At 43.7% G+C, this 17,345-nt stretch overlaps 7 protein-coding genes across 7 annotated transcripts; 4 read left to right on the top strand and 3 right to left on the bottom strand.

Annotated features, from left to right (window-relative positions):
* Nucleotides 1-369: 369 nt before the first annotated feature.
* On the bottom strand, nt 370-2,552 carry LOC128712548 (uncharacterized). Its single transcript, XM_053807440.1, has 2 exons — nt 549-2,552; nt 370-483 (listed from the first exon to the last, which is right to left on the bottom strand). Exons 1-2 carry the CDS (start codon nt 2,550-2,552, stop codon nt 370-372), a joined length of 2,118 nt encoding a protein of 705 aa, XP_053663415.1.
* Nucleotides 2,553-3,192: 640 nt separating this feature from the next.
* On the top strand, nt 3,193-5,653 carry LOC128712546 (X-ray repair cross-complementing protein 5-like). Its single transcript, XM_053807439.1, has 4 exons — nt 3,193-3,210; nt 3,368-3,484; nt 3,550-4,669; nt 4,734-5,653. Exons 1-4 carry the CDS (start codon nt 3,193-3,195, stop codon nt 5,651-5,653), a joined length of 2,175 nt encoding a protein of 724 aa, XP_053663414.1.
* A 3,539-nt stretch (nt 5,654-9,192) lies between these two features.
* LOC128715197 (uncharacterized) lies at nt 9,193-10,987 on the top strand. The gene is made up of 3 exons (XM_053810080.1): nt 9,193-9,719; nt 10,681-10,841; nt 10,938-10,987. Exons 1-3 carry the CDS (start codon nt 9,193-9,195, stop codon nt 10,985-10,987), a joined length of 738 nt encoding a protein of 245 aa, XP_053666055.1.
* A 762-nt stretch (nt 10,988-11,749) lies between these two features.
* On the top strand, nt 11,750-12,219 carry LOC128714912 (selenoprotein H-like). The gene is made up of 2 exons (XM_053809792.1): nt 11,750-11,794; nt 11,860-12,219. Exons 1-2 carry the CDS (start codon nt 11,750-11,752, stop codon nt 12,217-12,219), a joined length of 405 nt encoding a protein of 134 aa, XP_053665767.1.
* A 308-nt stretch (nt 12,220-12,527) lies between these two features.
* On the bottom strand, nt 12,528-13,363 carry LOC128713733 (39S ribosomal protein L13, mitochondrial). The gene is made up of 4 exons (XM_053808600.1): nt 13,340-13,363; nt 13,107-13,230; nt 12,837-12,991; nt 12,528-12,761 (listed from the first exon to the last, which is right to left on the bottom strand). Exons 1-4 carry the CDS (start codon nt 13,361-13,363, stop codon nt 12,528-12,530), a joined length of 537 nt encoding a protein of 178 aa, XP_053664575.1.
* Nucleotides 13,364-13,919: 556 nt separating this feature from the next.
* Nucleotides 13,920-16,348, top strand: LOC128711118 (leukotriene A-4 hydrolase). The gene is made up of 7 exons (XM_053805983.1): nt 13,920-14,052; nt 14,188-14,303; nt 14,368-14,694; nt 14,775-14,926; nt 14,996-15,401; nt 15,466-15,797; nt 15,874-16,348. Exons 1-7 carry the CDS (start codon nt 13,920-13,922, stop codon nt 16,346-16,348), a joined length of 1,941 nt encoding a protein of 646 aa, XP_053661958.1.
* A 111-nt stretch (nt 16,349-16,459) lies between these two features.
* Nucleotides 16,460-17,210, bottom strand: LOC128714952 (uncharacterized). The gene is made up of 4 exons (XM_053809834.1): nt 17,148-17,210; nt 17,004-17,068; nt 16,713-16,935; nt 16,460-16,630 (listed from the first exon to the last, which is right to left on the bottom strand). Exons 1-4 carry the CDS (start codon nt 17,208-17,210, stop codon nt 16,460-16,462), a joined length of 522 nt encoding a protein of 173 aa, XP_053665809.1.
* Between the last annotated feature and the right edge of the window lie 135 nt (nt 17,211-17,345).

Below are 17,345 nucleotides of genomic sequence, written 5' to 3'. Positions count from 1 at the left end.
ACTTTCGTAAAACTCTCTGCTGCGGTAACATCAGACAGAGGACCTGCTATAGCACTGCTACTCTCTGTTGGCACATCGTACAAAATTTCTCCAGCATTAACCTCTCGCACAATACACAGCAGCAGTAGTACGCAGTAAACGCGTATACGTACGCAAACAATTCCGCCTGCACGACGACGTCCGTATGGTGGTGTGTGAGGTTTGTTTTTGTTTTGCCAATCGTCCCAAAAGCGCATTGTGTTTTCTGTCACTAACACATTCTCGCTTCAGCTGTCACCTGCTGGACGACGGGGAAGTGCACAACTGATTGAAAAATGTAGTTTTAGCGTTGCCGTAATCGTCGCGGTATTTTAAAAAATAAACTTCAATCTAACGAAGAACAGCAGGCAGATCATCATCAATGATATCGTTGTTACGCACTTTCCGGTAAAGCTTCGTTATTAAATCATCATCTGTGATAGCCTGCAGCTCGAGAAACATGCCCTGAAAGGATAATACAATTTAGCGATAAGTTACACTTTGTAAAGTTCCATTAGAAGACGTCTCACTTTTAATTTATCTCTCCTCTGTACTATTTCAGTATCATATTCATCATTATCCAGTAAAAAACGCTTCACCACATCCATCGCTAGCGGACAGAATGTTGTAAGGCACATAGTTGATCTGGCACCATGCCAGCTAACGGTGACTGATACATCTAAGGCGGACCACATGTCAGAGATGTTATTTTCCAACCAACTAGAAAAGCTAACAGCCTTCGTTTTTGATTGTTCATTCCGGATGCAGTAGGTGATGGGGCGCTCTTCTCGCTGCGTTCGAACTGGATAAGGATTGTTTCGTGCTACTATACCACTGGCAGCCTGTTTCACACTTGATTCAAATAAGATTGTCGAAGATGGCACGTTTTGCACTAGATATCCTGCACATTCGTCGGGCGATTGTACAGATGCAGGCATCGGAATCGTTAGCAGAAGATTTTCATTTCCATGATTTATCGTTGTTACTAGCATGACGCTGAATTTTGGGAAACCATTTGCTAGCTCCCGTTTGTTTATAAAACATATTCCATTAAGAACACCTTCGGGATTGAATGTTGTATGTACGGGATAAGTGACAAAGCGTTCGTTGCGCTGTATGTAGATGCTCCAGCTTTTCTGATTCACAAGAAGGGTGTAGAATCCTAGATTGATTTCTATCTTCAGACTAGCAAAAAGACATACACCTTCGTTCTCCTTCTGGTTTTCCATACAGAGAATGCGTCCTTTCCTTGATGGCATATCACGAGTGAAAGTTATACCCACACGGGAAAGCCTCTCGAACACGGCCTGATTTTTGTGCAAAGCAAGTACGTCGAATTTGGCTTGTTCAGTTTGCATTGCCTCGTCTAACCGTTTGTCAAAGTGTACCTCTTCAGTGAGCCTTTTCGTCATACGCATCGATTCATTCATCCTTCGTTTGTCTGCTCCAAGTACAAACATCTTTGGCACGTCTGCAACACTCGTTTGCTTTCTATCGGAACAATCGACAGTATAGAATTGATTGTTATCTGTTAACAGCAGCGCCATCGATTTGCTATCCAACATCGCAATCGCAATCACTCCTCGTATGAGAATTTCCTTCATTTCTGTTACGATTTGATTTGTTTCTTCTGAGTAGTAGAAATGCACACGTTGAATGCTGAGACCGTTAGAGTATAGGAATGCATTATTGTCTTTTTCAAAGGCGAATGCCTCGATGGGGACCGTAAGATAAACCGAAGAGGTAGCAATTGTAAGGGTTTCCGGAGCTAATGATTCACTAAATACAACCAGAACGCCTGATTGCAGCAGAACCGTCAGGCAAAGACAGCTTTCCGAAAGTTCAAAATCAATCACACACGTTGCAAAACAACGCACTGCTATCAAATCGCATTCACCTGTATCTTGTGCCATCAGCCAGTAGAGACTGTTGTTGATGGCTATGAGCAATATTGAGTCTCCGATGGAATGTTTTGTAAAGCCCAAGAAATCACCCAGAAATCGTTTATTCGCTTCATTTACAACAAAGCTTTTGATGCAAAAACGGGCACTGGCATCGATAGCTTCCATCACGAGGTCATAACGTTTGGTGATGGTGGGAGGCAAAAATCTAGTAGAACTATCCACAACTTCCAACACTATTTGCTCCCTTCCCATTTGTCTAACTACGAACAGTTGACTTTTCGTACGACTCCGTTCAACGTGCAGGACGCGATTATAAGTGGCGATTTCCACAAACTTGCCGTTCACCAAATCATTTACCATCAATTGACCATCCGACGAAATCAGGAACACACTCGTATCAGTGGCTTCTAATGCACGTATCGGTTCGTGCAATTCGAGGTCGCATTGTGTGAAGTAAAGGTCCTCAAAGAAGGTACGATTCATATTTGCCAAGGACAAGGACACTACTAGTTCTCCATTCGTTACCATCACCGTCGTAATTTGTCTACCTTCATTCACTGCACAGGCCATTGCAGTTGGATAAAAATTGCCATTTGGTAACTTCCAGCGAGGTTGGCACTTCCACGACATGTTTCAAACTCGACGAAACGAAATTGGAGTCGATTGTGTTGAGGTGTATGGACGATTGCATTGATACTGCAACCGGGGAATTGGCGCCAAATGGAAATGACAACAAACAACCACATAAAATCCAAGCTCGCTTGAAACGAAGCAGAGTTGAAGCACTACAGCTCATTTTTAAGTAACAAGTCAACAAATGCTTGTAATGAATGATGGGAAGTGATGGAACAATGGAAATTTACAATATTTTACTTAAACTACTCATAATTCCATCCAGTATATTTAAAACACACACCAAAGTGTGATGAACAAAAATTCAAGTTTTGAACGAAACAGCTAATAAACCTGTCACATAATTTTAAACTGTCAAACCACCGACAGCTGTTTGCATGCACCACCGCAAACACCGCAGAATTCATGTGAATTCATGTAGAAAGATGTGAATACATGCTGAACCCGCAAAATTTAAGTACGTCCCAAGCGAAGACCACGTTCTAACGATTGAGGACCTTTACAGAGAAGCACATTTTCACCGGTTGATTCGTTTGTAGCAAGCTGCAGTATAATTTAAACGTGTGATTCGTTGCAAATCATTGATTAAATAGAGTCGAATATTGCGAAAGGCATTTACCGCTGCAACCTCAACACGATGGCTCGCGCATCTGGAGTAAGTAAAATGTTATTTTACTTAAGAACACATTAGAATCAGTGCAAGCAATAATGATATAGTACACAGTGTCCTTTAAAACAGATTGCTAGATATAGTTCGCTACCATTAGTAGATCAACGAACGGATTAATATGAAAATGTGTTTTATATTTCAGAAAGCGCACATAATTGTACTGGATGTAGGTCTTGCCACTGCGATGGCTACCGGGACCGATAAGCAATCCTTTTTTCAGAAGTCGAAAGCTTGTGCATCGCTTATCATACAACGAATGGTAATGATCAATATTGTCCAACGTTAAACCATGCGACAACTAACGAAAACGTTAATTTGCAATAGATTTTCAGCGCTCCAAATGACCATGTTGGTGTCGTGTTGTTCGGAACAGATGAAACGGACAACCAACTCAATATCGAATTAGGAGGATACGAACACATTACTGAAGCCTTCGACTTGAAACAAGCAAACTGGGCTACCCTGAGAATACTGTTGGATCAAGTAACTCAAACCAAGGTGAAAACAAGCTGGTTGGAGGGACTGATCGTGGCATCGAACTTTTTGCGGAGCGGTGCTCAGGGCAAAAAGTTCACCGAGTACAGTATAATTTTAATTTCCCCATTGTTAGAACGAACCGATGTCCGGGAGGATCAGATAGAGAGCGTTTTGGATGTCATAGGGGACATCAATGGCGCATTGCACTTGATAACAAATTTTGTACTACATCCGGCAGCATCTATCGGATCGATTTTCACCACATCGGGTACTTTCGATGAGCAAGCAAGCAAAACAGAAGTACGGTCGCAAAACGAGCGATTGGTAAAGAAATTGCTAAAGGACACCGATGGAACCTTGTCCAATATAAACTGGGCTGAGCGAATGTTAACATTCTTCGACCCAAAGGTGGTACGACCTACACCGTGGAATTCCATTCTCAGCATTGGCACGAAGGTGAATGTGTCCATTTCGGCGTACGTTATGATCAGCGAACAGAAAGGATTGGGATCGTTCAAAGTGGACAGTGCAGACGAGTTGTCCGGCACCACCTCTAAGGTGGAAATGAAAACACAGTACTTGTTGAACGATAAACCAATCGAAATATCAATGCAAGATATCATCATGGGATATATGTATGGTTCCACGGTGGTACCTTACGACAATACGATCGATATTGAGTATAGATCGGGTGAATCGCGACTTGCTTGTTTAGGATTTACCGCGTCAAGCAACGTACTTGAGGAACATTTGAGCTCGAAGGGGTCGTATGTTGTTGTGGCAAAAAAGGGATGTACCGCATCGAATCACAAACTGGCCGCATTGGTTAAAGCAATGCACGAACTGAGCGTCGTCATGATCGCCACTAAGGTGTACCGCAAAGACAATAAACCAAGGCTGAATGTCTTATTGCCGACGTACAGACACGAAATTCCTTGCCTCGTGATGATGGAGCTTATATTTAAAGGTAATATCTTACGTACGCAATACTGATTGCAGAATGTTTCTAAATGTTTGTTGTATGTTTTCAGATGAGTTGTGCTGTTTGAAATTTCCTCCGCTGTTAAAATCCAAACCAGTACCAACAGATGAACAATACGAAGCGATAGATAAGTTAATCGATAGTATGAATTTAATGGATGCAATCGATGATTCAAATGGCGAGTCGCGTGAAGCCTTTGCTCTGCACAACACGTATAATCCTACGCTTCAACACGTGTACCAAGCGGTAGCCCATCGAGCACTCCATCCCAAACAACCCTTGCCACCGGTGGACACCACATTACAAGAGCTGTTTGAAGTCCCCAAAAAGGTAGCAACTCGTTCAAAACCAGCGCTTGACGACGTAAAGAGACTGTTCGATTTGAAGGAAATCAAACAAAACACTCGCACTGAATGGCTTCAACGGATGGCAAAGATCAAGCTAGCGGATGATGCTGCCTCTACCGTCTCTACCATAGACAGCGGTATTCTCATGGACGATGATGATGCCGACCGTAGAATGGTTGTCTCCGTGGGTAGCGTAACACCGGCGGAAGATTTTGCTCTTCTTTTGCGCAGAGGAGAAAAGTTTGCCACCGTTGCTACCCAACTGCAGAACATACTGTTCGAACTGTTGTTCATGTCGATGCGTCCTCCGGGCGATAAAGTAGTTTTGGCGCTGATGGTATACCGTAGCGAAGCACAAACACTTGGTCCATATCGGTACAATGAGTGGGTGACTGAGTTTAAGGACATGCTTTTAACTCGCCGCAAGGAAGAGTTCTGGGAGCAGATTATCGTTGGTAAGCGGTTGGGGCTTATCGATTCGCAGGAGAGTGAGATGAGCACGATAAGTCTGGAACAGGCGGAAAATTTCTACAAGACACCGACACAAAATAAGACTACAGTCGAAAGTTCCGGCGGAGAAAACATAGATTTGGATAGCTTGTTCAATGAACTAAACGATTAGTTCTGTAGATTTTTTTTAACATGGAATGCACATAATGTACACAATGTAACGCTGGCTAAGGCCAACAACGTATTTAACTTTGTCCTTCCTAAACTACTTTCCTTCTTTTGGCTATTCTTACTTAAGTTTATTATATAGCAATATTTGTCCGTTGAATTATGCGCTGATGCAATAAATGGTAATGTTAAAGATGGTTTATCTAAGAATTGTACAATCAATTTTATGGCAGCTCTTGTTCGAGCTTAGTTTTGTTTGTCGCTTAAATATATTATTTTTTTTATTTTTTTTTTTTTTATTCAATAAGAACGGCCAGGCCGTATTGCTTACAACTAATGGGGAAGCTTAATCTAAGATACAATTCACAAACGTTTGAAGACATTACCTTCTCCAAACCGTGAAAGGTCACCTTATCCCGGGTGTACTCGGCCGGCTTAAATATATTATATTATGTGTACATTTTTATTAGCTTCAGCGAATTAGACTTACCAGGCTCCGGTCATCCTGTGATCCCAAACAGTATATAGTCGTATAGTATAGTTCGTATAGTCTTTTTAGGTCTTCCACATGGACAGAGGAGGAGCATTAGGCCTTATCTGAGATGGAGTGATAGTGTTGATACGTCCGCCAGATAGGCCAATACATTGGATTGGCAGACGATGACACGCAACAATGAGAGTTTTACAGGGCTCCTGCAACAGGAAAAGACAGCGAAGTTGTTGCAATGTAGGATATGTAAGTATGTGATTTTTAACCTACGTAGTGTTTTCGTGACACAACTACCTGCATAATTTGGCCATACCATTGCTGGATTTCCTTGGCTTCTATTTACCCTGAGGCCAATAAATAGTTTCACATACGGGAGACTGGTGTCGATTTGTAAGAATCCTTGTACTTGTGAGAAATTTCATCATCTCGCTACATACATGTATCCTACTGCTCAAAATTGTAAATATTTAAATTTAGTTATATGGTAATATGGCTCCACCGCTTTGATTAATTTTAAAATAAATAGTAAATGTTAACATGTGCTATCGCTTGTAAACGAATTTTTCTTCCATCCCAAGGTTGTTTTACCAGTCTGGTTGCGTTGTTTGCAGTGCTCCAACCTTATACGCATCTCAAGCACATGATGAGAATTTTGAAGTGCGCGTAAATGCATTATTTTAACTTATCAAATAAAAAACCCCTCCACATCCAGCCACTCGCCACACACAATGAACATTATCTGCGCGATGCACTAGGGACATTCGCGTTTCCTACACTGTGCAAGATCGTAACGTACACGACATCGTGTCACATGTAATTTACCTTGGTCCTACAGTAAAGATAACGAAGCCTCAGAATGAGAAAAGCCTCCAACAATTATTGGTTATGCGCATAGGGATGATAGTTTCTTTTAGCGCGGATTAGATTCATTTGTGCCGTGTTGTGAGGTGAGATCTTTAGGATCATTATTTTCCTGCGTTTGTTTTATATATCGTCAAGTGACGGTGATCAGGTAGATTACCATTCAACGATAGATTGTGGACAAGAGGTAGCCGTATATGGCGAGGACGACTTTTTGGTGTAACTATCCAAGGTTGTGTTGCGATTGTCAATAATATTCTGATCTCATTCCGTAAAAAAATTCCCCTACAGCAGTCCAAAAAATCCCGACCTGATAATTTTCAGAATTGATACTATAAAATCAGCTCGTATTGCTGATAACACCATCCAATCCAAATACAAATTGGTCTAGCATTCCCCCCCGAAACACCAAAGCAGATCATTTTTACCATTCACGATGATGAAGGATTTTATGTATTTTCACGTCTTGACCTAATACGTAATAATCATGGGATAACCGTTTCACACAAAAGCTGAACCATGGGTGGAAATAAATAAGCGTATGACGCCTTGCGATAACGAGATACTACCAGTGCCCAATTCTTTCCGTTCGCTTGTATATCCCGCAGGCATTCGACCAGTGTTGCTGTAACATCGTAACGAGACAGTTCTTGGGGGATAGAAAGATATCTCTCCTCAGTGATGTTCAGTTTTGGAGTTTGAATCAATCATCCCCCAAAGGAGCCAACGCCCGGTGAAATTACGAAAACCCCGAATGGAGAGTACACACAGCTGTCGGGCAGTGTAACTTGGCTATACTAGAAGGCTTATGTTGTAAGTGTACTTATGACCTCGACCTCTACCTACCGGAAGATATGGAATACACTAGCTTACGGGTGTGATGGAATGTAAAGACCGCATTACGACTGGATAAACATTTGCCAAGCGGCAAAGGGTGTCATATTAGCCATAAACTACCACCAACGGCGCGTTATTTGGTAGAGAACAAGCCTACCAGAGATGCAAGTCAAGCAACACAAGTAGCTAAAACACACACTGGGAGAATTGTGGTCGAGGTCCCGCTGTCGTGGTCGTCGTAACTGTTGAAAGACCAGCGACCTGCGATAACGGGTAACATTTATTTTTTTAGTGTACGTACACATCCCTTGCAAAGAGCATGCTAGGCCTGTTCGGGATGTAGCAGATTGTTGCAGTGCGCGGAGTTGCTCTCGGATCGATTATCTCTGTTACTCGGTGGCTTTGTTTAATGCGCTGTTATGGTCCATCACCACCGTGCCCTGGCCCAACGATTGAGGTGGCGTATGGCGATACGTTTAAGTACGTGGTAGTGAACCGAGTGCGCATGAAACATGCACTCTGTTTCCCAACATATCGTCGTACCGCATTGCCGGCGCTAATCCGCTTGGCCGGAAGTGAACCAAGGGATTACGCTTGATCATTTGTGGTGTATGAAGTGTGGGAAAAGAATGTCGCCTTTTCATGGTTTGTGTTAATTGTGCATGGTACAAATTCGTCCAGTACCAACCAGCGGGAGGTTGATGCCGTCGGTGTGATAAGATTTGTTTCGTCTTGTGCGCGTAATCATTGTTGTATCTCTGGTGTTTTGACTGGAGGCTCTGTCACGACAAGCGGTTTTTTAGAGTTCACATTTCGTTAATCACGGTGCGTCAGTATTATCTGAAGGAGGGACCCACTTAAATCGGTCTCTATTTCTCCACAACACACAAAGTTCAGGTCCATGCGATTTGTTGACAGTGTGCATTAAAATATAGCTAAAAGGTAACATTATTTTTCCACGATCGTACCCCACCCATCGAACGTTCCGGGGTGACAATCAGGCGTTGATTATCTGTATCTTATCATGCACCCTGCCGTGAAACCCGAATAAGGAAATCGTCGTTATCGGGAAGCCACTGCCGCAACGCTACACATCGCTACGCGTTTTTTTTTCGCAACAACCATAAACCGACCCGACCATCACAATGCGCACGTTTCGATTCACATTCTCAGTGTTGTAACGTTTTTGTCGTTCTACAGGTCAGTTGCTGTAAGCCAAACCGGACAGGAGAACATCGCACGCAACGGAGATTCGCAACACCACCGCACAGTGTCTATGAAGGATTGGTGATAGAAGAAAGTTCAAGTTCAAGGAAACGCCAGGGATCGGTTTCCCCTAAAAGCCGTACGAGGTGATGCAATTTATTCGCAACAGCCTCTCGTTTTCGTTCATCAGCAATCAGGGAAGCAACGAACAGTCGCCGGAAAATGGTACATCGAACGGAACGGAAACTACAACTGGGCTGCCCGGCGAGCGTAAGGGTGCACCGTCACGCTCGGAATCGGACCTTAGCGAACAATCGCGGTATGCGACGGTGCGATCGAAGGTACCACCGAACTTGGGCAGTCCTCCGTCGGCATACAGCACACCATTTCAAAGTCCCGTCATTGCGAGTCGCACCTTCCCGACGTTGGTTGACGCTGCCGCAACGCTGAACAAATCCGATAGCCGGGATGATTCGGGAAACGGAACCATTAAGCCGGATCGTAGCAGTAAGGTGTACTTCATTGACCAGGGACACTTACAAACAGATTATGAGCTTCCGGAACGGCCCGTGCGATCAATGCGAGGTACCGGTGCGAATAATGGTGTGGTCAATCCCGCCTTCACTAACGATTCCGGAGCCACTGTGATAAACATGCCCAACACAACACAACCCAGGTGAGCGTGGTCTGTCGAGTCGAGATGTAAAGGTGTGGTGTTCAAGCAAAATCTAAGCAATCCAAGAAGAGCGAAAGGCATGAAACTGTACAAAGCGCAAGCTGCTTGGACTTACGATCATTTGCTACAGAGAACGTGTGTAGTGTGTTTTTGTGCTGAAATTCCTTCCACGTCTAATCGGATATCTGGTGTGTATGATAGGAACATGTGTAACATCGCGCTACAGCATGGCGATAACATAACGGTGTTGCGATAAGAGGATAAAGTGACTGTCATCGATGTGGAACATGCGAAACTCTGGGATTGGGTGGGAATTTGTGAGATTTTTTGCTAATAGTTTTTCGAAGAGTGTGTTCGCCAGTGCGAACTGTAACTATTTCACACGTTCAGGTCGATTGTCCGTGTGGTCTTATGATTATTTAGTCTGATGCAGTTGGGCTACTCAATCTTCAAGAGCCTTTCCTTTAAATCCGTAATCCTTTACCAACTGTAATTACCAAATACTTTACCACAGAAAGATTCTTCTAAGCGTTTTCGTCTTACCAAAAGCCGGACATAGAAGTGGATGTCATCTGTTATGGTGTTAAGAATTGTTTGGATTTCGATTACCAATCAGCGGATTACTTGGTGACAGGACTCGTCTTCGGCGCAGCGCTTTTTGTGTTCTCGGGTTATACTTGGTTGGATGAATCATACCCCCCTACACATCAATCATTTGTTCGAACAGAATCGGTAGCTATCAATTCAATTTTTCGTCAACAGTGCGCTATCGCCTGCTTATCAATCTTCTGTCCCAGGTGGTGGGAAGCTAGTAATAGTCTCATTTATAACTCCTATTTCCGTCACGACGTCCCTTGTTGTGCGTCCAGATACGTATGAAGCTATTCCAAACAGCATTGATGAGTCAAATGCTTTGTTTGTACATGGTAATTGATCCTGCAGATTCTCGTTTCGATTGCAGCGTAATACGGGAACAGTATTGGACGTGGTCGTGTCGATGCCATCGAGAACTCACCTCCCGCGAGAAGGCTCTACTCATTGTGATTTTCGTTCTGGTGCTGGTCATTGGAGGTCTCGCAACGTACCTGGGCATCGTGGTAGACAGTGAGGATGGAATTACAGGTACTGTGATCTTTTGATCGAACCCGCAAAACCAATAACTTAATAAGATTAAACCAATAATAAGACTAATTAATTGTACTCGTTGCTTTCATTCAGGTGGCATCCTTACGCGAAATATGCTGCAACCAGTGGCTAGCGATCAATAAAAAAGTAAAAAAAAAGGAAAGTTTCGATCATAGCAATGCTAGGGACGCGATTGTAGATCACCGTTTGCATCTCCAGCAAACGAACGATAGTCATCAGCGGTCATTTATAAACAAACGAAAAGTACGAAACAACCCATCGAGAGATTCCTCAAACTACAGACCTAACTTTACCTTAAGACTGCATATCACACCTGTTTCTATCCCATGACGTTAAGGAAACCCACGAACAACGCATGGCATCAATCTTGTACACGTTTAGTAACTAGTAATTATAATTGTTCCCTGATCTATGTATATTTTATGCCATTTACATTACTTCAGTAAGCTGGAATGCAATACGTTAGAAAAAGCGTTTCATCTGTTTAATAAATCCTCTAATCTGCTTGATGTAAGCGAATCAGTATAAAGAAGGTCATGTTTTTATGTTATAGTAATGATGCGGTAATTCGAAATATCAGCAAACACAGTTTGAAGTAAAACCTAGCGTTCGTTATGCATTCGCTAAAAACATTCCTCATGCTCAATTGACCAATGGTTTTTTTATTTGACAGTTATTCTGTTCGCGCCATTTATTTTCTGCACGAGGCAGTGTTGCCAGCCGGCTGTCAAACATGGTTTGATCTATGTTCGTGCGCGCCAAACACCCAAAGCAGGCTGCAATTTACATATGTGCGTAGCCTTGAGCCGGTAACAAGCACGCAACATCAGACGAACACTGCGTAGAAAGAAGTCTTTCCCTAAAACTAATAGAGCGCCATAACAATGGCTCCGCGACGTAAGCGTGTCTCTACAACCAAGTCTACCGAGGTAAGTGCGAGAAGCGTACGTTTCGTATTGGAATTGAACAAGCTTTATCTCGTCTTTATTTTTAGACAACGGCTAAAAAAGCGAAACCAGAAGAGAATGCAGCTAGAAATTCAGAGGAAGCAAACGAAGGATCCAAGGATGGAGCTTACGTGATCATCGAACACTGCAAATCATGATCCGTGTTCAAGCGCAAGGCTGCCGAGGTCCACTCGGAGCTGTGCAGGCTTGCGCCAGAACACAATCTGCAGCTTGTGTTGAACGAGAACGGTAAACCACGCCGGGGAGCTTTCGAGATTTCCATCGCAAAGTCGACTGACGGCGAGAAAGTTCTGGTTTGGTCCGGAATGTCGAAGGGACCACCAAGGAAGGAAAAGTTCCCGGAAGCAAAGAGCATCCTTGATGATGTGCTCAAAGCCTTAAAGTAAGGCCACTAGAATTGGTTGCCTGGTAATGCGATAGTGAGCGCATTTTTAATTCTTCGAAATGCTACGCCGTATGATGAAACAAGAGCAAACCCTACGCGGGACTCGTGTTTCTGAAGCTTTGCGAGCATTTTCAGCAGAATGGTGCGACCAACTGACGTGCTACCAAGCTGGACCATCCGATTGAAAGTACAAAGTTACGAGATAAACTCAGGATCACTGTTGTAATATATATGCATATATTGTTTTATTTACTAACCGCGTGGCAGAGAAATAATGCAATCAACTACTGGACTAACAAGTGGCTCAACTTATCGCAGAATGTAATCCTTCGGGTAGTCCATAATTTTTGGGAAATTGCGAACCATCTCCGGATCGATATGGTCCAAACGTTCTGGAACACGTCGCGGTTGACGTATTTGGTTGGTCACATTATCAAGCATCTCCTTCGGCACATCTTCGCTCTTGAACAGGTGAAGTCTTTGCATCGTGTGTCGGCGCTGCAGGTTTCCCTTCATGGCGCGGTAGATAGCTTTTTTCATGATCTTCAATGAGTAACAGAAGTTCTTGGTGAAAATGGGTTTCATTGTTAAAAAGCAAACACAATTCATTATCGTTACCATAGTGGGATCTTTCTCATGCAATTGCCATGCCAATGTCCAGCTTGCTCCACCCGCATAACCAGTGTGGTGGAAGTAGGCGCGTTTCTTCCACTCATCGCCGGGAAGTGCAATTTCAGCAGTGTTGATTACCACTACATGGTCTCCACAATCATCTACAAAGAAGGGATCCAGATGTTATGTGTGTCGTTCCTGAATAACGGAACAGGAGTGTGAGTTCCTGAACCGTAAAACACCGGATTTGTTGACAATCCAGTAGTAAACACTCACTCAATGGATGGTAAATTGGTTTATGCAAACCCATCAGGTGTTTCCTTATTAAGGATGCGGCTTCGAATGGGTTTTGCCAAGTACAATCGAATATGTGCCATGTTCTGGCGAATGTAGCCCATTGCTAGAGGCAAAAAAATAGATAAATGATCAACATGATTCTGATTTCATAACACGCGCCGGCATCGAGTGCGGGATAAAACACTCTGAACAGAACTTTCATTCGGGTTTACCTGGACTCGTTGTGTAACCGACATTGTGTAAAATGCTTGCGAATGTAATTTATTTAAATTATTCACTAAAATCCAATATATTTCGTAGAAACGCGAAAAAACCTATGGATTTCTTTAGCATGGGGGCTAATAAAATCACAATAAACCTGACAGAACCGTTTGACGGTTCTCCAGGTGTTTGACGTGTTTGACGTTCGTGTTGTGGACAACTTGATCAAAAATGATGTTGCCTTTTCGTTGCCATAGCATTTAGAATTTTGCAATCAGCCCGCTGATAATTCTCACTCAACAGTTGGTTTTCGTGCGAGTCGGTGCGACAAAACATCAGCAAGTAGAAGATATTTTTCATTCCTTGGTAAGTTTGCGATGCGTTTGGCCATATACCGAGCAATTTTTCCACCAATGACAATGAAAAGGCATCAATTCAAAGGAGAAGTAGATCGTGGGCTGTCAGTGGTGGTCGGATACGGAATACGTGCCACCAAATTCGTGATCTCATCTGCGTGGGTTATGATGATGATGTATCGCTGAACGGCATTTAAACCCGATCTGCATTAATTAGCGATCATTATTGGTAATGATGTACAATTTTGTAAAGCGCGTCATGTTTGTGTTGTTCACAGTTTCCATCGTAGTGTCACTGCTAGCCTTGTACCGGCCTGTTACCACGATGCGTTTGAGCCCACTCGACCCAAGCTCATACTCCAATGCACGTAAGTATTGTTCGCCACAAGATGGAGCAGCGATGAGGAATGCCATTGAAATTGTTTCAATTGTTTTGCCTTATCTGGCACTTAACATGTTTATTATGTTCCCCGTCCACACATTATCCATCATCATTCTAACAGATGAGCTTATCATACGTCATGTGGATCTGGATTGGACGGTTAACTTCGATAAGAGCACTATCTCCGGTACGGCGACTCTCCACTTCAAGCTGACCAAAAAGGACCTGGAGGAAATTGTACGTATGAAGCATTCTGGACTATATACTGACTAACAACGTTTTGATCATCTCGCCCCTCCAGTTTCTAGACGTGAGCGACATTAGTGTATCGTCTGTCGTGGCAAAATCTTCCGCCGGTGAGATCCCGTTGGATTGGGACATTGGAGGTACGGTCGAGAACATCGGTTCGAAGCTTACGATCTACTTGCCAACGAAAACGAACGGTGACTTAACGCTGGTGATCGGGTACGAAACTTCACCCAAGGCAAGTGCCCTACAATGGCTCACGCCCGAACAAACGTTCGGCAAAAAGCATCCATATCTGTTCAGCCAATGTCAGGCTATTCATGCCCGATCGATCCTGCCCTGTCAGGATACGCCGGCTGTAAAGTTTACGTACAATGCAACGGTAAGGTTTGGAAATTTTATTCATATGAGGTTTGTTTTTGGTTTTGCTGACTTGGCGTTTCGTTTTTTTTTTTCAATCAGCTTCATCACCCTACAGAGGTTACGGGGCTAATGAGTGCGATTAAGGTGGACTTCGAACCGGGGAAATCCAAGTTTCAGCAGAAGACACCGATTCCGAGCTATCTGCTTGCTATAGTAGTTGGAGCACTTGTTTCTAAACCGATCGGGCCCATGTTAGTAATCCGCTTCATTTGAAGCGTACAGAGCACCACTGATGAACGCTTCAATGATATCTTTTCTAGCTCAAGCGTTTGGGCTGAACAGGAGCAGATTGATGAGGCAGCGGAAGAGTTCTCTCAAACGGCTGATTTCATTGCAAAGGCAGAGGAAATTTGTGGACCATATGTATGGGAGCGTTACGATTTGCTGGTAATGCCGCCGAGCTTCCCGTTCGGTGGCATGGAGAATCCATGCCTAACCTTCGTAACGCCGACACTGCTGGCGGGTGATAAATCCCTGGCGACAGTAGTGGCGCACGAGATTGCGCATAGTTGGACCGGCAACTTGGTGACGAATCGAAACTTTGAACATTTCTGGCTGAACGAAGGATTCACGGTGTTTGTCGAGGGAAAGATCGTTGGACGATTGTCCGGTAATGCGTCGCGTGATTTCCATGCCTTGCACGGCTTAAGTGAACTGTCGGATTGTGTAAGTGGTTTTGTGTTCCAACTCGACCAAAAGCGAATGTGTTAAAAGGGATTTTTGCTTACAGATTAAAACCCAGTTAGCTGATACGCCCGAACTAACGAAACTGGTTGTTGATCTTTCCGAATGTGGACCGGATGATGCGTTTTCAACCGTTCCGTACATCAAAGGTTCAACCTTCTTGCGCTATCTGGAAGATCTGCTGGGCGGACCATCAAAGTTTGAGCCATTCTTCCGCGCTTACCTGAACCGCTTCAAGTATCAGTCGGTGCTTACGAACGACTTCAAGCAGATGCTGTACGAGTGGTTCCGCGAGGACCCCAAAAATGAAGTGCTACTCGAGCGCATCAATTGGGATTTATGGTTGTTCGGCGAAGGAATGCCACCGGTCATACCAAGGTATGTTGTAAGCGCATCGATTGATTGCAGAATACTACTAAGTCTGTAAATTAATTGTACCATCACGTTTCCTCAGCTACGATCGATCGATGCTGGAGGCATGTCTGGCACATGCTGCCCTATGGGCGGAAAATGATTTGGACACGATAAAAAACTCGCCACTGCTAAAGCAACAACTGGCCAGCGTGCAATTGATCGAGTTTCTTGCCCAATTACTCGAGAAGAAAAAGATCGTTGATCTGACGGCCGAAAAAATAGCGCTGCTCGGCGAAACGTACGGATTCAGCACGACGAAGAACGCCGAATTACGCTTCCGCTTCGTACGGCTATACATTCGTGCACGGTTGATTGACAAAATGGATGAAATTCTTGCCTTTGCCAATAGTAACTTCCGGATGAAGTTTGTACGCCCGGTTTACAAGGAGTTGGGAGCGTGGCCACAGGGACGACCGATTGCCATAGAGAACTACAACCGAGTAAAGGATCAGATGATGACCGTTTGCGCGTACACGGTGGCTAAGGATTTGGGCATTTCGGATGCATTGGCATAATGGAAAAATGACATGTTGAGCAGCGAAAAGAAAGGTACATTTATGTTTTTGTTAAAATAAAGCTACAATCAGCTGATGAGATGAGATTGATTATCGATGTGATGGTGTGTTTTAAACCATAACGGATTTCCGTGCTGCTTCTGTCGGATTGGTACGCATATCGGAAACCGTTCGCCCGTGCGCGTGTAACTGGAGTTCTTCCGTTTGTATCGTTGCTCTCCAACGGAGAAATAAAACCGTACCGCTAGCAGCTAACAATACGGCAGCTATCATAGTTAGAGGCTTTCGATGAGCGGGTGCGAAAAGTATGTTGTTACTATAACAGTGAACATAGTTTGAGCGAGGCCGAATTGAGATTACTTACCTCCGGTATTTTTTGCACCACATGCACTGAACGAGTGCACTGCGTCATTGTAATGATCGATACGATCAGTAAGAAAAAGAATACCGCGTACGAAACGGCTAGCACGGAAATATGTTGCGTCTTGAGACCACGATCTGTTCGTACCAAGTTGAGGGCAAAACTCGAATACGAAACCATCGTTAGAAGCGCACTGGCTGTAGTAATGGTGATATACGTTACGTTCCTGGAATCAAACGAACGATCAAAATGTGCCTATACACACCGATGAGGATACAAATTAGCCACACACACCAAACCCTCGACTCCACACAGTCACCGGCAGTGATGAAAATCATTCCACCTACGATCATGCACAGCTGTGGAGAGTATCGAATTGTTTTATTCCCTACAGTAGCGCTGAAGTCGAATAGTCTTCTCTCATAGATATATGCTTACAAGGGACACTATTTTCGTAACGCCAACAGGTGAAAGCACAAATTCAGCTCCAGTTTGCAACATAGTGACACGCAGGACTTTGCTTTTTATATAAAGTTTTAAAAGAATGCTACTATGCCAGCCTCATGATCCACATAACTGATGTGCACACTTCGTCGGTAGTCCACAGTGACTGGGTGCGACATTGCGACCATATTA

Source organism: Anopheles marshallii, chromosome 3, assembly GCF_943734725.1.
Source record: "Anopheles marshallii chromosome 3, idAnoMarsDA_429_01, whole genome shotgun sequence".
Taxonomy (NCBI): Eukaryota; Metazoa; Arthropoda; class Insecta; order Diptera; family Culicidae; genus Anopheles; species Anopheles marshallii.
Note: the sequence above shows the minus strand (reverse complement) of the source record. Positions and strands in the feature narration are given on the sequence as shown.